We start from the raw sequence: 21,169 nt of genomic DNA on the forward strand, positions 1-21,169 counted from the left end.
CCCAAGGATATGTTGTGGCTCTTCCTGGGTGGTGTGTGTGAGGGAGATGGGAATGCTGGGGCATAGCCCTTACCTGAGAGGGAGTAGTCAGTGCTGGTCATCCTCATGGCAGGTGTGTAGGAGACTCGGGGAGCCAGGTCACGGTCCTTTTCTTTCTGCCGGCGTCGGCGCCAGGCAAAAAGGCCCAGCAGCATCACAATGAGGAACAACAGGAGGACAATGCCTGTGACAGCACCCACCGAGTGCCGCTCTGCACCCAGCGCTGGGCTGATCTTGGTGTAGGGATTCAGCTCCTCCATCATGAGGGCGGCTGTGGGCGGAGGGAGGGCCTCAGCTGGGGCGCCTGCTGGCTCTTCAGATCTCTGTGGGACCTGGACTCCTAACACTTGGAGGCTTGGTTCTGGTCCTGGCCCTAGTCTTTAATTCCCGTGATCCCAACCCCTTACTGTGCCTATTTCTTCAACTGCCTAAAGTGAGTGGAGTCCTAGGGAACTCCCCAGGGACAAATATGATCGTGGATCGGAAACAAAACAATGTTTGAATATTTCACTCTTCTTCAAAAAATAAGTTAGATAATAACTCATTTAACCTTCCCAGCAGCCTGGTGAAATAAGGACTGTTTAATTCTTTCTCTTTCACAAATGGAGAAACTGAGTCACTGAAAGGTTAGGTAACTTGCCCAAGATCAACCAGTAATTGTTAGTGTCAGGTTTCTCATGAGTCGGAAAACTGGGCTCAGCCCCTCTCCCTGCTTACTAGCTGTGTTTCTTAGATGTGACTTAGAGAGTCCTCAGTTGGCTCAGTAATTGCACCCTCTGCCGGGGACTGTGAGCACGACCTGACAGACTGACAATGACAGCTATGAGTGCTATACCAGTGTGCCCATGATTACTTCCCACAAAACCCCTCTTGATATATGTATAGGCTAACCCCCATCAGAATGCAATGTGCATGGTTTTGGTCCCTTTTCTGTCATGTGGATAACTGAGCCCATTCTTATCCCCCATTTCCTTAGAACCAATAGCAATAGAACTCACTACCTGTTTGCAGCACTTTACATAGGGGTCTTATGTATACAAAACCATTTCTCAAGGGCTCACATTATTTCAACTTGGTCGTCCCAACTGCCCTATGGGGGTCTTCGGACTGTAGACCTGGAGCCAAGGCTGAGCCCCTTCGGGTTCCTTGGCTCTCAGTGGAACATCGTGCCATGAAGGAAGACAAGGGCTAATCTAATCTACTCTTTCCACTTTGCATGTGGAGTAACAGGCCCGATAAAAGGAAATGGCCTGCTCAAGGCCACCTAGCAGGTTGGCAGATCTTCGGACGGCCTGGTGACTTTCCCCAGCACTAGCTTGTGGTTACCCTTGCTTGGCTCACAGGAAGCTTGCCAAGGATGAGCACAGTGAAGCTGAGGCTGCCTGCTCCATCTGCTCTCCAACATCTGGAAACTCCTCCCTCCCTTCCGCACCCACCTTACTCCCCCTCTCTGCCCAAAGGTGAATAAAGTCACAAAGTGTCCTTATACAATCCAGTTGTTCCTGTTGGGATCTCCCTAGAGTCTGCCTGCATGCCCTTTCCACAGCCCCTTGCCTGAGACTCTGCCCTCTGTGTATTACCTTGGTCACACCTGATTCCTTTGAATCCAGAGCTGCAATAACAGGTGCCAGTGACGTGGTCACAGGTGGCATTGTTCATGCACTCACATAGCTGCTGACAGCCATAGCCAAAGGTTCCTGGGGCACATCCTGTGTAACATGAAGAGTTGGGGTAGACAGTGAGATGCAACCACACTCCACCCTCCCGTTCATACGTGGGCAGCTCTGCCTCACAGACTGGAACCTACTTCTTTCTCTAGCTACCGCTATGCTTTGATTTGATACTTGGGGGCAGACAGCACCTCTACCCCTGAGTTGGGGGACACCCACCCCTATTTCCTTCACATTTAACACATTTATACAGTATCCTCCACATGCCAAGCCCTAAGCTGGGTGCCATAGGGGCTGCAAAGAAGGATCGAACAAGGTCTGCCTCCCTCATGACCCCTCAGGCTTCTGCTGTGCCTCAACAATCCACCATCTCCACCCAACTGGAGGAAAAAACCAAACACCAACGTAGGCACGATCTTCGGCGCCTTTCCTTGGAAGTTACTCCAGAAGTCAAGGGAGCAGGGTGTGGAGCCCGGAATGGGGGGCCCTTGAAGAGGGAGGCTGAGGCCCGGCCCCGACACCCAGGGACATGAGTTGGAACAGCTTACTCTGCTCGCAGTGTTTCCCGGTGAAGCCTGTGCGGCAGGTGCACTTGCCGCTGATGTGGTCACAGCTGGCGCCATTCTGACACTGGCACACGCGCCCACAGTCCTTCCCATAAAATGCTGCTGGGCAGCCTGGAGGAACAGGGTGGGGGCAACTGGGGAGGTGCAGCTGGGACCAGACCTGTCTCCTGCCACCTCTCTCTGAGCATAGAGTGAAGACTAGTGAGACCATGCACCTGGGCCTTTCCCACACTCTGAACCCTCACACTGAGGGGGTGGCGAGTCATTTGGATAAAGGTGTCCTGGAACTAGAAGCCAGGCTGGGGTCTCCTGGCTGTGTAGTAACAGGCCACTCCTCTTCACTCTGGGCCCCACTGTCCAAAGGAGGTCTGGTCTTGGTGATTGCTGGGGAATCCGCCAGCCCTGGCCTCCCAGGACTCTGGGCTCTAACCCCTGCATCCAACCAAGCTTCTCAATCCCAGAGGTGGGAGTGCTCCCAGCCCAGAGGCCTCCTCTCCCCCAGCCCTTGGACCCCACCTCCTCCCGCCTTTCACAGAAGCCGTGAACAATGCCCAAGGCCACCAGCAGGCCCCCACGGGATTCTGCTGAGCTGGCAGCCAGGAGGCGGAGCTTACGCTGCGTGCAGAAGAGTCCGGTCCAGCCTGGGGTGCAGTGGCAGGCCCCATCCTCCGCGCTGCAGCGCGCCCCGTTGTGGCAACTGCATGTGTGGAAGCAGGCAGGGCCCCAGAACCCAGGTGGGCAAGCTGGGGGCGGGTGGGATGGGAGGATAAGGGCAAGGCAGAGAGGAGCAGAGGAAAGGGAGGGAGAGGATGGAAGGGTGCACGTCAGAGTCAAGATGCCAGGAGGCATCCAGGTGGCATTTCCTGACTTTTGGGGGGCAGGGCGAGAGGGGTTTACCATATTCTCAGAATTCCTCTGTTCATTTCTTGACCCAGTCACCCAGGATTTTCATTACGTCCAGATTCTCTGCCCACTCTCAGCTCTGAGGGCTCCTTAAACTTCCCCTCTTGGGACTGACTGATTTGGAATGTGTGTGTGTGTTAAATTGTAAACATCCTAGTTTACTATGTGAACACTGAGCGCTACCTTCCCCATGAGGATGGGAACTTCCCCAGGGTAGGGACTCTGCTCTTTTGGCTGGTGAGCTCCCTGAGGATGGCACCTGTGTCTCCATCAGAACGGAAATTCCCTCAGGCCAGACCATCTCACTGGGACCTCCCTAAGGAGTACGGGCTGGGTCTCACCCATCAGCCAAGGAGCTACACAGAGCATTAGATTGGATACACCTTACATGAACAGCCCCCAGAATGCCCTGTCTAGGCCTAAATGGTGCCCAGGACCATTCACATGGGACACCCACAGGATGCCCTCGCCCCTATAAGGTGACTGCCCTGGCCTCACCTCACTTCCCTACTCCCTAACTCCAACATGCCAGTCAGTCCTTGCCCCCTCTTCTCTCCATCCAAACATAGGGGCTACTCCTTGCTCAGGTGCTGATGGAATATTAATGTTCAGTATTAACAATATTAATTGTTAATATTGTATATTAACAATATTAATACCTTTGATACTGGCAGTTAAAAATGCCAGTGATCAATCCTAATAATTCATCATATTAGCTAGAGAGCTAAGCGGGACTCAGGTGGACATTTCTATCACAGGAGATTTCAGTTCTGGGAGGAAGAGGCACCAGTGGCAAGGAGTGGGGTGATTGGGGGCCTTACCTGGGGTAGGGGACATTCCCAGGAGGCAGCAGCTTACCCTGTGAGCAGTCCTTGCCAATCCATCCAGGGAAGCACTGGCAGGAGCCATCGATGGGGCTGCAGGTTCCATTGTTGGCACAGGAGCAGAGCTGGGCACAGTCCTGCCCAAAGCGCCCTCCAGCACATACTGTGGGCACAGGACAGCTTGGTACCTGCCCTTCCATCAATACTCAGACCACCACCCACAGCTGCATTCCCAGAAGTTTCCAGACTACAGCCATGACCATCCTGGTCTATTTAGGAGCTGCCCATCTCAGTCCTTCTCCATCTGCACAGGAATGAGTTCCCCCCTCGTGCCCACAGCTGCATCCCCTCCAGCAGAGGAACCGATTGAAGCCTGTGGGGTAGGATCACTTGACTGAGGTCTCACAGACACAAGTGGCGAGCTGGGAATCCCACCGCTGCACCCATCCAGTGCTCCCTGCACTGCTCCACAGCCTCTGCCCTCCGTTACCACACTCTTGCCAACATTACTAATCCCGTAGCCATGAGGGCAGAGAATGTAGCTGGAAGGAGAGGGACAGATGCAGAAGGCAGGTCTCTCTGCTGTTTATTGGCCCTGAATGTCTATCCTGTCCACCTATTTCCTCTGTTTCTCCAAATCTGACCTGTTCCTCAAGACTCAGCTCAGCCCTGTCCTCAGGAGAGCCCCCTGGGTCCACAGGGAGCTTTCCCTAACCAAGCTTCCAAGGTATTTCCACCCTGAGTCGCTTGTAGGATTTGGTGTCAGCCCCTCCTGGAGGAGTCACTCATTGGCCCCTGGAAGAAGGGCTAGTTTCCTCAGCTAGGCCACAAGCAACTTTAGGACTCGATCTGAGTGTTAATCGAGCACCCCCCTTTCATTTCCCCCTGCAATCCATCCTCCACCTTCCTACAGCTTTAGCTCTCTGAAGCACAGTTGTCTTCATGGCACACCTGAGCCTTGCCTGGCATCCTCAGTGGCTCCCCAGTGCCCCAGAATAAAAGCTAGATCCTAGAGATCAGCACTTAATCTACCTCATCCAGACACATGAGCCACTAATTCACACACCACTTTCCAAATGCACCTCATGCCTATCTTCACTCTAGCTCTTCCCTTCCCTGACCCTCATTCCAGCTGTAGAAATCCTACCCTGTCTACAGGACTCATCTTAAGTGCCACCTCCTGCATGATCCCACTGTAAGAAGTGTCTAGTCCTTCACTATCAATTTTCTTCTTCCTTAGTAGAGTCTCGAGTTTCAGCTGGGCCCATGGCCCCCTGAAATAAAGAATTTATTTCCCTGGCTCCTACAGAGCTTGGTGTGGCCATGGGACTACACTCTGGCCAATGGTAAGTGGAAATGTGTGTCTCTTTGTCTGTTCTCCTTGTTGAAGGATAATGTGGATTATGGATAAGAATGTTGGGTGAGATGGCTGGAGCTCAAGCAGCCATCTTTCATCAGACATGGAAGCCATGTGCTGAGATGGGAATGGCTGAACAAGAGAGAAGGAGCCTGGGTCCCTGACATCTTTGTAGGATACCCTACCATTCCCCAGTGGCCAACTTCTGGGTCTTCTCCCTGTTTTATTTTTAATGTGTGAGGAACATAATGTTTGTCATTTTCAAACCAGATATTTTGGGTTTTTAATGTCAACTACTAGAGGCCCGTTGCATGAAATTCATGCACTGGGGGGCGCGGGGGGTGTTCCTCAGCCGAGCCTGCACCCTCTCCAATCTGGGATCTCTAGGGGGATGTCCAGCAGTTGAACATCCCTCTCACAATCCGGGACCGCTGGCTCCTAACTGCTCACCTGCCTGCCTGCCTGATTGCCCCTAACCACTCTGCCTGCCTGCCTGATCACCCCCTAACTGCTCCCCTGCTGGCCTGATTACCCCTAACTGCCCTCCCCTGTCAGCCTGATCACCCCTAACTGCTCTCCCCTGCCGGCCTGATTGCCCCTAACTGCCTCTGCCTCAGCCACTGCCACCGTGGCTTTGTCCAGAAGGATGTCTGGAAGACGTCTAGTCTAATTAGCATATTACCCTTTTATTAGCATAGATAGCTGAACTTGATCCCACCTGATTCACTTCTTCTTCTCTGTTCTGGGGGCTATTTGTTTCTGTTGGAGCTTCTAGAACACTGCTAGTTTCTTCCCTGGTCTTCTGTTACTGCGGCTTGTGAGCCTGTTTCAGGCCAGGCCTGGGTTCTACCCATGTTTGTGTCCCCCACAATGCCTGGAGAAACAACAGTCTCTTAGGCACAGTGGCTGAGTGTGTGGAAATACACTGGTCACCCCTCTCCCCACTCGTCTCCCAGGTTCTGCTGCGAAAGGCAGCGCTTAAAAATGTCCCCTCTAGCCCTAGCTGATTTGGCTCAGTGGATAGAGTGTCAGCCTGCAGACTGAAGGGTCCCGGGTTCAATTCTGGTCAAGGGCATATGCCAAGGTTGCGGGCTCGATCCCTGGTGGGGGACGTGCAGGAGGCGGCCAATCAATGATTCTCATCATTGATGTTTCTCTCCCTCTCTCTTCCTCTCTGAAACCAATAAAAAATCAATCAATAAAAAATAAAAATAAAAAAATGTTCCCCTCTAGACTCCAGGCTTTGTGAGGGCAGGAACTTGGCTCTCTTGCTCTTTGTTGGGTCTGAGTGCCCAGCACAGTACTTGGTATGCAGCAATCACTCAGGAAATGTTGCAGAATGGCCAAAATAGACCCCAGGAGCAGCAACCTTCCAATAGTTTCTGCTAGAAACTCCTGTTCCTTTGAGCTCCTCTCAGTTCAGCATACTCTCCTCAAAGCCCAGTACCAGCAGCCCTACACCCTCCAGGCTTCCTTACATTCCTGTTATGGGGGAGGAACTCCACACGGAGGATCATGGGGAAGTCTTGATTCTTGAAGAGAAGCAACTTCCCCAGGGCCCAGGCCTCTCCAACCTTTGGGCTGCACTCCCCTTTATGCAACACTGCCTGGTACCCATATTACCAGCCCTTCCCCAACCAGATAGCGGTACCTAGGATCTGTGCCTCGGATCACTGTCCACTCTCTCTGTCCTGGACACGATCAGTGGTTGGGACAAATAGTAAAAACAGCGTGGTATGCCATGCTCTCCGGTCGAAAGCCTTGGGCTTGGGTTTTATGTGTTCAACAAGCCCTTCTATGGCACTTCTGTGCCCCAGACACTATTCAGAGTGCTCACCAATATGAGTTCAGTGAACCTTGTGACACTCTCATTATTCTATATTTTCATTATTATTCCTTTTCATTAACTATTTCAGATGAGAAAACTGAGCAACCGAGAGGCTAAGTAACTTGCCCAGATCACACAGCTGGGAAGTTCTGTCACTTACTGGCTAAGGAGCTTTGAGCAAACCACATCAATCCTCTCAGTGTTTCCCCATCTTTGAACTGGGGATTTTAGCCTCAGGCTGTGGTTAATAGCTATGGGCAGGGTGGCTGATTGGGGCCCTGTGCTCCTGGTAAAACCCCTACTTCCTTCCAGGGCAGGTCCACTGCCTGGAGGATGATAAACATCTCTCCTCTTTGCAGTTCAGGCTCTGGCTTCAGCTTCCTGAAAAACATGTAGTCCAGGCCCTCTGGGAGGTGTTGATTTGGGGAACTCATCCCCCCTGTCCTGGCTAGAGCTCTCCACTCCTCCCCCCCATCTCTAAAACAAATTCTGAGCTTCTCTAACAAGACCATCTTATCTTTGAAGTCTTTGTCACAGACACAAGTCTTTGACAAATGCACTCACAGAACTGCTAATGTGATTAGTATAATACATTAATTGGGCCACTTCTTAGCTGAATCAAGAGTGAGGCACAGAGAGGGGTGGTGGAGAGAAGGGGGGCTGGTGAAAAGAAAACATCTGGTTATATTTAATCTATGTTTAATGATTCTGCATGAGCAATGTCTTTAATTTGTAACTCGATGGAAAGCTGGTCATTAGAAAGTGTCAGTTCAATTTTTTACAAGGTTTGAGACTTAACCAGGGCAGTTGCCATTAATAGCAAACTCTATTAGATCTATATGTGGAAAATACACATTAGGCCAGTGGGCGATAAATCAGACATCGCAGGATCTGAGAGTTACTCCTCGGGCTGCTTAGGTCCTAATTTAGACTCAGCCTATCTGTATTGATGGCGGGGTCTCTGGTGTTTAATAAGTAAACCTCCATGTGTCAGGTTATGATTAAGCTGTCCTAGGAGGGCTGCAAGCAAATGAAACTGTCACATATGTTTCCCTGGGGCCCAAACTTCTCATGACCTCAGAGCATCATGGAGTCAACTTTTCACTCATACATATTAACAATGGCCCATCCACTTATAAAAATAGCCCAGCTCAGTGGTGATGATTCATCAAAAGAATCAGTTCCCTGGGAGGTAGTGAGCTCTCAAGGAAGTATTTAAGCAGAGGCCAGATGCGATTCCTGCACAGATGACCTTGATGTTGCTTTTAGCTCTAAGTTTATCTTAGTCTAAGATCCTTTCCCTCCTTCCAGGTTAGAGTGCAAATTCTGTAACCTTGTGTTCAAAGCTGTTCAGACGGCCCCGACCACCTCCTCAGCCTTTCCCATCCCCAGCTCGTCCCTACTGCTGGACGGTTGCGTGTCCGCTCCCCTGTGCTTTGCCCAGGCTGTTTCCTCTACCCGAATGCCTTTCTTCCTTCTCTGCCTTTCAAGCCGAGGCCCAGTGAGGTCCTGCCCAGCATGGAGCCATCTCCCAAATGCACACTGCCCTGGGGACACTAAGCCGGGGGCTGCAATAAGCAGTGGTGTGTGCTGGAGCCAGCTTCAACCTTTGCACTGTTGTTAAATATTCAGGATTTCTGTGACAGGTGTTAAACCACCGGAATCAGCCATAGTGGGAATGTTTTATAGAAATTTGCAAATGTTATAAATCAGAGCTCTCCCCCACAGAGAGCCAGGTTAGCAGCACACCAAAGCAAATAAGCTTTGAGTGGCAGGGGTTGGCTGGAGTTGGTGTTGGGAAGGATTCTGCAGCTGAGACAGGAAACGGGGTGGTGTGTGATTAGTGATGTTGGCCTGAGTGCGAGGGGAGGAGGACTGCAGAGTTGCCATCACCAGCTGAAGCCAGAACCGACTCCTCTGAGCTCCCACAGCTTTCTCTGCCTCTACCACTCGGCCCTCATATAAGCCATGAGGACCTCACCTACGCTTGTTTTATTTTGCACCCATTTAGTATGGGCTTTGGCATCAGAATTTGTTTCTTGCTCTGCTACTTGCTAGCTGTGAGACCTTCGAGAAATGATGTGACCTCTCTGAGCCTGTGCCTTTAACTTCCTCATGGCTTTGTCTTATGCCTTGTGGTGCCCAGGTCTTAGAAAGGTAGGCCCAAGCCCTGAAGAGGCAAGGAGCTGCCTCCACAGATTATGATGAGACTCCCAAACCCTTCCCTCCCTCCCAGGACTCCTCACCTCCCTGGCTCCCTTCCCCCGAGACAGTACCTTGGTTGCAGAGGGCTCCGGAGAATCCGGGGAGGCACTCACAGCCGCCGCTGATGTGGTGGCAGGGCCCGCTGCTGTGCACGCAGAGGGGGCACGGCTGGGCGCAGCTGTGGCCATAGAACCCAGGGGGGCAGACTGGGGGTGATGGGGAGATGTGGTCAGCAGCCCAAAGGGCCTCAGCCAGCCCGGTCACCCTTCCAGTTCCACCTAGTGATGAAGGGAGGCTCCTCAAAAATACAGGGAGAGCCACTCCCACCACACCTTGGAGGGCCTGTCTCTGTGCAGAGAAGAGCTGTGGTCTGGTCTTCTTTCCATTGAGGGGCTGGGCCCTGAACTTGGGGGCAGAAAAGCCAGGGGGGCAGAGAGGGGACTAGAGGAAGGGCAGGCTAATTCTAAATGGGAATGGATGGGAGGAGGAGGTGACTGAGGTGAGGTCTGAGGATGGAGAAAGGGGGCTCAGCCTTACTTCTCTGGCATAAGGGTCCTCGGAAGCCAGGGGCACACTCGCAGCTCCCATCCTCTGGGGAGCAGGAGCCGCCGTTCTCGCAGCTGCAGGAGACAGAGCAGTTGGGGCCCCAGCGACCAGGTGGACACGTGCTGTCACAGCGGATGCCTGTGGACCAGAGGCAGACTCAGGTCAGCAGTAAGAGGGGTAAGGGAAAAGGAAGAACAATGGGCCCGGCCGGCATGGCTCAGTGGTTGAGTGTCAACCTATGAACCTGGAGGTCATGGTTCGATTCCTGGTTGGGGCACATGCCTGAATTGTGGGCCGATACCCAGGGCGGGGCATGCAGGAAGCAGCCGATCAATGATTCTCTCTCATCATTGATGTTTCTATTTCTCTCTCCTCCCTTCCTCTCTGAAATCAATTTTTAAAAAAATTTTTTTAAAGGAAGAATGGTGGGAAGGGGACACCATGCAGTAGGAGAGGTGGAAGCAAACAGTGCATCTAGGAATGTAGAAGAAAAACCCAGCCAAGGCGTGACCTATCAGGGAGGGCTTCCAGGAAGAGGTGATGCCATAACTGAGTCCTAAGGGCTAAGGGGAAACTAACCAGGTAAAGGGAATCCTATGTGCAAAGAACAGGAGGCAGGAGAGAATCATGCCTTGAAAGAAAAAATAGTTCCATGTGGCTGCACCATCTGTATATATAAAAGCCTAATGTGCAAATTGTCCCCTCGAGAGTTCAACCGGGAGACTGGGAGTTCAATTGCTCACTATGACGTGTGCTGACCACCAGGGGGTGGGTGGCATGGAATGAAGGAAGGCCCCGGCCAGCGGCCGGCAACCAGCAGCCGGGGAAGGGAAGCCCTGGCTGGCTGCTGGAAGACCTTGGTCGGCCCTGATTGCCGACCAGGCCTAGGGACCCTACCTGTGCACAAATTTTGTGCACCGGGCTTCTGGTAAAGTTTAAAATGAGATTTGGCAAAGAGATGCGGTTGTGGGAATAAGGGACCAGATCATAAGGGCCTCCTTCATTTTTGGCATATTAGCTGGTATCTAAGGATAGGCCTGGGAAAAATTAACTATGGGGCAAGTGAGTGCTGTTACGGGGGTTGCACACACTGGGAGTGAGCTACTTGCCTACCCATGTTAGCCCAGGAGCCACTGGTTCTCCCTGGGTCCCAGTCAGCCAGCTCGGGCCTGGGACCCAGAGTGTGTGGGGTCTTTTCAGATTCTTTGACCACCAGTCCTCAGTGCAATATGTATTTTATATCATAGGTGCACACATATGTATAATAGAAACCAAGCCTTTGAAAAATGACATTTACTGTGTATGATGCACTCTGATATTTTCTCTGCACTGTGATATATTCTATTCATTAAGAAAAAAGAAAGCTAGTTGTGACCAACAAATGGATTTAATGACCTTCAGTTTGACCAATGGTGGCCTATAGGGGATGGAAAGAGGAGTAAGGCCTACACATTCTTTTAGAGCTGAGAGGAAATTATGTGTTGGGGGTGATTACCTCCAAAGAAGGGATTTGAAAAGGCCCGAGGCTGGAGGCCCCAGCTCTGGGGTGGGGTTTGTTCCCAGGCAGAATGTCTCACATGCATTAATTAGCTGAATGGAAGGGGGGGGGGGGGGGGGGGGGGGGGGGGGGGGGGGGGGGGGGCGCGGCGGCGGCAGGGATTCTAGAGACCTGTGTGGCTTTGGAAGGTGAGTATCAGGAGCTCAGAATATCAGAATTAGTTTAAAAATCAGGTCTGCCTTGTTATAAGGACAGGGATTTTGAACACAGCTAGTCCTATCTGCGGAGGGAGAGCAGTGAGACCAATTTAGCTGGGATTGTACAAGCCCACCTGGGTGGCGGGGAGAGGGGGAGGAGGCAGGACAGCGGAGGGAACAGGCAGGAAGGGAAGCAACAGGCTCCACTCATCCTGCAGTGCCTGCGCCCTCTCCAGGACAGAGTGTCTGTGCGGAGGGTGAGGGGCAGCTTCTCTCCAGGAAACGGGATCTTTCCCCAGTGAGAATCTGGGGACCACACTCCACCCCTCGATGGAGGCCTTCTCCCTGGGGAGTGCTGGGTGCACAGAGGTGAGTCCTGGACCTGCAGCATGGACTGACTGCAGGGGAGCCTGGGGAAGGGGAGACCAAGGGGAAGCTGTGAAGCTGTGCAAAACCAGAGGCTGCCATCGGCCCCAAGGAATTCTTTTCCCTCAGTTGTTGGCCCCAAGGAATTCTTTTCCCTCAGTTGTTGGAACACCCAGGCTGCAGGCTGCAGGCTGCAGGCCTAGAGACTGCCGTAGACCAATTCCAGCATGTCATAATTTCAAGAGTTTCATCAAAAGGTTGATGAGACTTGGGGACTCAACAGGGTTGAGTCACACATGTAGTCAGTCATCTGTTGGGAATGGCTAAAGGCATTTCCCCAAACCTGAATAGGAAACTGATTGTGGCTGCTAGACAGTTAAAGGGCATCTTAATCTACATGTCATTGCCTCCTACTGGCCAAACACCTGAACAGCCGTAAGCTATTCCCCAAACTGACAATGCCTCTGTACCCTTTGAAACTTTACCCTTTGAGGTGTATTATCTCCACCTTGCCTTAGGACAAATTGTGTTAATAAAAGCAAGGGTCCTAGACAAGGAGGAACTCTTCAGTTCCTTTGGCTGAAGGTCCTCTGACCCCCAATGCCTTTCAAAATTATATCTCGTCTCCGGACTCTTTATTAGTCTCTGGATTTCTATGTCATCTATGCACAGCCCCTTTTCCAGATTCCTGAACCCTTCTTGATGCTGGGACATGAACCCCGGCAGAGACACTGCTGTTCCTGGGGGCACACGGACTAAGGTGGACTCCCCCATCTGATGGGACCTATGCCTACGCAGGAAATATTCTTTGTAGCATGACCAAGCTCATGTGTCATAGACCTGGCTCTTTGCTAGAACTATATGCAGACGTTGCTATGATTACTAAAGCACACTGCTTGCAAGACACCCTGCATCAAGCACCCTGAATTGATGGCAGCATTTGCTATTGTCTCCCCCCAACTGGTGGATATTGAAAGTGCAGCCACTCTCATGTGTGGGATCCTCAAATTGTTTTCAGGTCAGGAAGGGGTCCTTTGTCTTGGAGATTAGAACCACAGGGATAAGGTGACTATGCTAGGATTGCAGGTGGCTTGCAAGGGCCCACTGGGTCCTAGGATTTGGCAGTTATTCTATTCTAGGCCTTGATTCTGTGGGAGTGGGGCTCATGTTTGAACTTCATTTATGTCCTAAGAGCTACCTGGAATTTAAGACATTGGGACCTAAGTGGGGAGAAGGGCCCAGGGCTCCCTCTGTGCGGAGTGACCAGTTCTAGAAGGGGACTTACTAGTGTGGTCGAAGGGGCTGACCTTGGCCTGGTGGGAGGCTCTCCAAATGCTGAAGAGGCATAGCTTCATCAGCTACCTTCTCTAGGCCCGTTTCCCTGTAGTTGAAGGGGGATAATTCCCCTGAGAGGTCCCTGCCCGGCTAACCCCCAGGGAATCTCCCTGCTTCACTTTTCAGGATACTCCACGCCTCTATATTGGGGTAAGAATCCACATACTGTGGCCTCTAGTTCATGCCCCAAGGCCAGCAGCCACTCAGCAGCCCTCATCCTGTAGGGTCTCCTTCTCCAGGAAGCCTTCCTGGATATCTGCCCAGGGATTCAAGCATCTAATTGATAGTCACCAACATACAGCTTTGTCCCCACCTGTTATTTGAATGTTTCGTGTATAGGAGTCCTGTCTCCCCTGCCAGCAATTTGATGACAGAAACTCTGGTCTCCTGACACTTTGATCCTCCTTCCTTGGTCCTTCTAATGGACGGGGATGTCGTCTTGGTCATTTTTGCATCTCTGGTGCCCAGCACAGTGTCTGACACAGAGTGGGTGCTTAGGGACTGCTGCTCTTTTCGAGTTTTGCCATTCACTGCGGGCAGGCCTGACACAGTGCTGGACACATGGTAGCCGCCAAATAAAGACTTGGTGAATGCTTGAGTGAGGAAATGCTAACTGAAGGAATAAATGGCTCCCCCTGAAAATGGAATCCTGTGTCTCCCTTCCCTTGTCACTAATGTCCTGAGACCTTGGGCAACTCCCTTTCCTTGTCTGTAGCAGGAACAGGTTGGACTATTTCATCTTCAAGGTCTCCTTTACTTTGAGAGGAAAAACCATATATGGTTATAGGCCAGCTCCTTTCAATTTATCTCAAGAAACCTGTAGTAAGCACCTACTATGTGCAGGGCAAGATGAATTAGACATGAGGCCAGTTGTCAAGAAGCCTGTGGCTTATGGGGGCAAGGGGAGAAGACATGCACACACTTTGGGCACCAGGCATAAGCAATATGCCAGGGGCTGGGGAGGGGCCACTGAGCAGGCGGCTGGGGCCTGTCCCCCACCCCCTCCCTATCTCTCCTCAGTCCCCTTCTGCATGATAAGCCCCAGGACATCAATCGCTCCTTTGAAATGTCTTCAGGACCATGTTTGGGGAAATTAGCTTTAGAACAGCAGGGGCTTTACTGAAAGGCTGTCCATCAAAGCAGGATTTCTAAGCACCAGATATCATTAAAATCTTATCAGTGCACCTGAAATTAAGGCAATGAAAAATTAAAGTGGGTTTCTACTTGGCTCCAGCTAAGAGTCTAAGGTGCCAATGTCCTGAAGGGCAGGGCAAGGGGAGCCAGGTTGAAGATTCTGCCGAGGAGGCAATGTCCCTGGCCCTGGGCTGCTCAGAAACTTTCTGCTTCCAGAGAAGAGGCTGTTCAGCAGCCGGTGTGAATTATTTATCTGAGGACTCCACTGCCAGGAATGCCTGCATTTCCTTCTCCTGGGGCCTGGCTAGTGGGTTCATTGTCACAGTATATCATTATTCAGCACTTCCTGTATTCAAGGTTTACATTTACTGAGCACTTACTACGTTCCAGGTACTGTCAGCACTTACAGGCATTAATTCATTTAAGTTTCAAAAGGACCCTGTTGTTACAAGGATTATAATTATCTGCATTTTATGAATGGAGAATCCGGGCCCTGAGCGGTTAAAGGACCTGCCCAAGGTCACCAACCCGAACAATCTGGCTGCACTCTTAACCGCTGTGTTATCCATCTCAGTGTGTGGCAGGCAGTGGATACTGTGGTGAACCAGGCGGGTATGGTCCCTTCCTCCACAGAGCTGATGGTGGCGGGGAGAGGCAGATAATAAACAAATAGCTACTAATCTGAGTTCAGTGACAGTTGCGGTTCGCACTGCAAAAGGAAAAATGTCAGGTATTATGAGAATAAATAAAGGTTAAGGGGGTGGGTTGTGGCTGCGGGAGAGAGCCTTGCCAGAGGAAATAACCTTGGAGTTGAAATCTGGTGGAGGAGAAGGCGTTATCAGGCACAGAGACAGGGAGAGTGATCCAGGCAGAGGGACTATGCCTACGAAGGCCTGGAGGCAGGAAGGTGGTCGGCCTGGGCGGCTGGAATAGTGAGGGATGGGAGGGGGCAAAGGAGAGGTAGAGGAGTTGGGCAGGCCCCAGTTTCATGTGGGCCCCAGGCCACCTTAAGGACTCTAGATTTTATATGAATGCCATGGGAAGCCACTGAGGCATTCTGAGCAGGGACTGGTGTGAAAGGATCTGGGTTTTGAAAAGTTCACGTTGGCTACCATCTGCAGAATGGAAGTGGCCGGGCGAGAGGGGAGGTGCAGAGACCAAGCAGGAGGCCAAGGCAATGCCGGCTGAGAGACAGTGCCTGGTGGGCCAGAGTGGGGGCGTGGGAGGGAGAAAAGTGATGGATGACAGGTCATGTAGAGACTAGCCTGGGCTAAGGAGAAAGTTCCTTGTCTCCCTCTCCACCATATGGTCTGCAAACACCTATGTCCACCAGGGGTCAGCCTTTGTCTGATTCTTCATTGGTGTGCCCCTTCTTAGGAGAGAGCCTGCACATAGGTGTTCAGTAAATACTTGTTTACTCAGATTGAATGGAATGGAGAGCTGAAGCCCAGGAAATAAAGGGAAAGGTACATATTTAGGAAGCAAGAGGAAGTCATGAAGGAGAGAGAGCAATCAAGAGAAGAAGGAAAATACCAAGAGCCCAGTTTCCCAGGACCTGGGTGGTGGCGAGGCAGCAGGGGTTACCTGTCCATCCCGCCAGGCAGCAGCAGTGGCCGGTCACAGGATCGCAGCCATCGGCGTGGCTGCAGTCACAGCGCTCACTGCAGTTTGGCCCAAATGTGCCATCCTGTGGACAGAGGGGAGAGCGAAGTGATCAGATCCAGCTCCCCAGAGCTCCACACACCTCTGTTGGAATTTGATGGCAAAACGGAGCCACTGCCCCACAAGGACGCACAGAGACTGGGGCCGGGGCACAGTGGGAACACTTTTTATAACTGGGTGTCCACACGGCCATCAAGCCCCTTCAAGGAATTCTCTGGCTGCTTTAACAAGAGCATGGGGTTTGGAAGGAGGGAGGTGATGGTCCCGCCCTGCTTCTCAATGGTCAAGCTCAGAGGGCTGTAATGACCATCCATTAAAACTGTGAATGGAAATGCACTTGGCAAATTGCAACACATCAATCACATGTGAGGAATGACTGATTTATTCTTTGTTATTAGGGAAGAGGTGGTGACTAATACGTGTTGGGTGCTCATTAGGTATCAAGAGCCTTATGTTCTCTTCACAACGACTCTGTGCAATGGTTCCATTCTACCCACAATTTAGAGCAGCGGTTCTCAACCTGTGGGTCGCGACCCCTTTGGCGGTCGAACGATCCTTTCACAGGGGTTGCCTAAGACCATCCTGCATATCAGATATTTACATTATGATTCATAACAGTAGCAACATTACAGTTATGAAGTAGCAACAAAAATAATTTTATGGTTGGGTCACAACATGAGGAACTGTATTTAAAGGGCCAGAAGGTTGAGAACCACTGATTTAGAGGGAAACATGGTTAGAGAAGGGAAGTATCATGCTCAAGGTAACAGGAGGTGGCAAAGTCAGGATTTGCACCCAGGACTGTAAGACTCATGTGACAATATCACACCAGTTGGTTTAACTTAGTCATATTTTAGACTGCGATCCGGTGATTAAGTCTGGTGGTTATTGCTGGATAGTGCTTGGTTCAGGCCTCCCACACCCCAATCATAAAATTTTAGATGCTGGAAGCAGAAAGAAGCTAAGACATGATCTATCAGGGGATGGCCACTCTGATGGCTTAGTGAGGGCCGTCCTATAGCACCGTATTGCGTATTGCGAAGGATTCTGAAGCTGCATTTGGGCTCAGGTAAACATGCCGAGTCAACTAATGTTTACCGAGAGCTGCAGGGGGCAAGGAATGCCACATGACCACATCTGCCAGGTATTTGCCATTTTATAGATGAGAGGGCTGAGACCCGAAGTGGGAAAGTGGCCCCAGAGAGGTTAGAAGTAGGGCCGAGACCTGATCTACGGTTTCCATCTGTGCTCTTCTCTGTGGACAAAATAACTCCAGGGGAAGGGTGAGGGGATGCTGGGCCCACAAGGACCTTTCCAGCCCTGGGCACTCACCGGGCAGGGCAGCTCGCAGGTGGCTCCCAGCCAGCCGGGGGCGCAGGCGCAGGCGCCGTCTGTGGGGCTGCAGGCCGCCCCGTTGGCGCAGGTGCAGCTCTCGTTGCAGTTCAGGCCCCATGTCCCGCCGGGACAGGGCAGGGTGCAGTCGAGGCCCTGCCACCCTGAGGGAGGGAAAGGCTGTCGGCTCTCCATTCGGGCCCAGCACAGCCTGCTGCTCACTCTCCCCAGCTCTGCACAGGGCACCCTGCCCAAACCCCAACCTCTCAGATCGCTGGGTTAGGACACCCATTCCACAGAGTCCGCTCCGAAAGACGGTTGCCCCGTGCTGGGTGGCTGTGCCGGCTGTTAGGAGAGCTGGGGCTAGAATGCGGCCTCCTGCCTCCCAATTCTCACTGTTTTTTGCGTGGGCTCATGAGCCCACCTGGGATAGGGAACCAGCTGAGGTGGGGAGAGCGCTCTCAGCCCAGGGGGCCAGCCTGTCTCAGGGCCCTTTGTTTTGGGGACGATCTGATTTCCCACTCTCGGCTGGTCACTGGCCTGCTTGACCTCAGCTCCGTTTCTCCCTCCCCTGCTCTGTTCTCTGACCCAGGGGGCCGACCCCTGTAGCTGCACCGCCCAAGCCCCCCTCCGCTGGCTCCCAGACGGGCTTGCTGATGGGAGATCTGGCCCGCAGACCGGAGGGCGGGAGCAGGAGAGACACCAGGTGTCTCTTATTTCTCTGCCTCGAGCCTCTAGTGGGGCTGTCTCCTTCGTGCTCCAGCTCTATTGTGCTGTCCCTCTGTCCATGTCCCAGCTCCACCAGGTGGCCCTCACCCCCAGGAGTGGCAGCAGCTCCTCCCACAGTTGCTAATCTCTGGCTGCTCACCTGCCCTTGTCCCTCCTTCAGCTCTTCTCACACCAGGTAGCAAATCCCCTTTATCTCATTCCCACTATTGAAGCCCCTGGCCTGGGTTTCAGTGGCTGGAACCTGATGTACAGGCTCCCTGACCCTGCGTGTGGGTGGATGGGGCAGGAGCAGCCCAGACCCCTCCACTGGTGGCCCCCCTGCGCAGTGTGCACCTCGAGGGGGGTGGGATTGGGAAAGAAGGCACGTTACCTTCCTTGCAGGTACAGGAGCCGTCTACTGGGGAGCAGGTGCCACCGTTGTTACAGCTACAAACAGATGAACAGTTGGGGCCGTAGGTCCCTGCTGCACAGGGAACTGCACAGACCTCTCCCTGGGAAAAGAGGTGAGTTTTGGATCAGAGGTTGCCCCATGCTGGGTGGCTGTGACCGGCGAATCCTGACCCTGACCCAAGATGTCCATGTTCTGGAGTCTATATGTTATCTTACGGGCGAAATCGACTTTGCAGATGTGATTAGGGCCTTGAGCTGGAGAATGTTGGATTACCCAGGTGGGCCCAATATAATCACACGAGCCTTTAGAGTGGGTCTCAACCTTGGCTGCACATCAGAATCACCTGGGAATCTTTTTAAACTCTTTTACTAATGTTGTGGCCCCACCCCATGACAAAGAAACAGAATTTCTGGAGGATGAGGCCCAGGAATCAGGATTTTAAAAAGATTCCCAGGTGATTCTGATGTGCAGCCAAGGTTGAGAACCACTGCTTTAGACGTAAAAGATCATCAAAAGGGGAGCCTTGAGATGTTCTCCACCTGCCTTTGAAGATGGAGGCGGGAGCCACAAGTCAAGGAAAAATGGGGGGAACCTCAATCCTACAACCCTCGTAACTGAATTCTGCCTGCAACCGACTGAGCAGGAAACAGAGTCTCCCCTGGAGCCTCTAGAACAGCCGTGGGCAAACTACGGCCTGCGGGCCGGATCCAGCCCATTTGAAATGAATAAAACTATTGAAATAAAAGACCGTACCCTTTTATGTAATGATGTTTACTTTGAATTTATATTAGTTCACACAAACACTCCATCCATGCTTTTGTTCCAGCCCTCCGGTCCAGTTTAAGAACCCATTGTGGCCCTGGAGTCAAAAAGTTTGCCCACCCCTGGACTAGAAGGAACACAGTCTGCCACCACCTTGACTAGTCCTGGCAGACCCAGACTAGACTGTTGACCCACAGAAATGTAAGATAATACATTTCTTTTGTTTTAAGCCACCGCATTTGTGCTAATCTGTTACGGCTGTAACAGAAAACCAATACAGCGATCCTCACCAGTTGGGGGAGGGTCAGGATTCCAGACCACACCTCCAGGATGGGCAAAGCTCCCAGGGAGCTCGACCCCTGAGTCTGTACTAGGTCGCAGCAGCCCAGAATTGAACCCTTCGCCTCTCAGTCTTATTTGATTGTTGCCAGCAACCCCAAGACACAGATAATAATTTCCTATTCCTATTCACCTGAACCCCAGAGAAGTTAAATGGAAGTAATAATAGCTAATGCTTATTAAGTGCTTTCTCAATATCGGGCACCCTGCATCCATCATCGCATTTAATCCTCACAGGACCCTCAGGAGATAGGAACTATCGTCTCAGCAGTATTCGTACTTAATAGAACAGTTGTCTGGAGAAGCTAGTGACAGCCCAGGTCATGGAGCTAAAAATGGTTGCTCTCTACCTGAACCCAGCTGGCTGCTTACACGTTCTGTTCCCAGGTGCCATAAACTGGCTTCCTGGGAACGCATTCTCTGAGATGGGAGTTAGTGAGCTCTTAGAGGGTAAGGGGAGCAGGACTGGGCAGAGGGAGAAGCTGCACTGAGGTGCAGTTGCAACAGGACTGATCGTTGGGGAAGCTCTAGAGCTGGGATGGCCCTTGGACTTGTCCGCCGCCGGGGCGAGGGAGGGAGGGCCTAAACACCCCCCCCCCCCCCCCCCCAGTCACTGGGTCTCCACTGCCTGGGGGAGGGAGCATTTCAGGGGACGCTCTGGGCTGAGGGCCATTTCTGGAGAGGGGCTCAGCCTGAAGCCCCCTGCTTCCTGCAGGGGAGGAAGGAGGGCCTCCATCCTAAATGGTGAATTTGGGCAGCCTACTGCGCAGCCATTCCACCAGGCCTCCTTGGTGGGCTATGAGCTCCAGGGGGTGGTTCAGAGTGAGGGCAAGCCACAGAGCAGGAGGCCAGGAGAGGGATGTCAGAGGCCTGGAGGTGGGGGTGGAGGGAGCCTTCAGTTAATCAGAGAAGAGGAGGGGGCGGGGTCAGGCAGTCGAGTGGGAAGAGTGTGGACAAGAATGCAGAGGAATGTGAGAGTGAAGAATGTTCCGGGGTAGCTGGAGGGAGGTGATCAGTGTCGGAAGGGGGAGGGAGATATTTAAAAGGGGCATTGGGAGCCTTGAATGCCACGTAAGGGAGTCTGGGCTTTGTTCCCTGAGTCCCCCAGGACATGCCTTCCTCACTCAGAACCTAGTCTGGAGCTGTCTGCTCTAGAGAAGGTGGTCGCTGGATATTGAATTTCCACTGCATCCCCCCAGGGAGTGTCTTCAGCAGCTTCTGGGGTCTTACCCTAGGCGTACTGTAGGGATGCTGAGCAGATGGGACCAGGAGACCAGAGCTTGTCTGGGCCCCACTAGCTGTGTTACACAGGATAGGTTACTGCCCCTCTCTGAGCCTTCGGTCCAGCATCAGTGAAATGACAGGTCTGAAGCAGAGGAGCTCACTGCTAGCTCAAAGGGTCCCAGGCAGCTGGCCTCACTCCCATTTAGGCCACAGAGAGACCCAAGATTACGTATGAGCCATCTGAAGGGAGGCTCCTCTCCAG

General features: G+C 52.3%; 1 protein-coding gene across 4 annotated transcripts in view; it reads right to left on the reverse strand.

Moving 5' to 3' along the window:
- MEGF11 (multiple EGF like domains 11) overlaps nucleotides 1-21,169 on the reverse strand; it is a 233,210-nt gene that overhangs the window by 14,763 nt on the left and 197,278 nt on the right. For all 4 annotated transcript variants that reach the window (XM_036305423.1, XM_036305400.1, XM_036305416.1 and 1 more), the window contains exons 10-19: nucleotides 18,562-18,682; nucleotides 17,463-17,626; nucleotides 16,053-16,155; nucleotides 9,930-10,076; nucleotides 9,464-9,598; nucleotides 4,037-4,165; nucleotides 2,890-3,018; nucleotides 2,258-2,386; nucleotides 1,620-1,748; nucleotides 74-310 (exon numbers count right to left, since the gene is read on the reverse strand). In XM_036305423.1, the coding sequence (XP_036161316.1) occupies nucleotides 74-310; nucleotides 1,620-1,748; nucleotides 2,258-2,386; nucleotides 2,890-3,018; nucleotides 4,037-4,165; nucleotides 9,464-9,598; nucleotides 9,930-10,076; nucleotides 16,053-16,155; nucleotides 17,463-17,626; nucleotides 18,562-18,682 (1,423 nt within the window). The remainder of the gene's footprint in view (nucleotides 1-73; nucleotides 311-1,619; nucleotides 1,749-2,257; nucleotides 2,387-2,889; nucleotides 3,019-4,036; nucleotides 4,166-9,463; nucleotides 9,599-9,929; nucleotides 10,077-16,052; nucleotides 16,156-17,462; nucleotides 17,627-18,561; nucleotides 18,683-21,169) is intronic.

This window comes from Myotis myotis, unplaced genomic scaffold (genome assembly GCF_014108235.1).
Source record: "Myotis myotis isolate mMyoMyo1 unplaced genomic scaffold, mMyoMyo1.p scaffold_m19_p_1, whole genome shotgun sequence".
Classification (NCBI taxonomy): Eukaryota; Metazoa; Chordata; class Mammalia; order Chiroptera; family Vespertilionidae; genus Myotis; species Myotis myotis.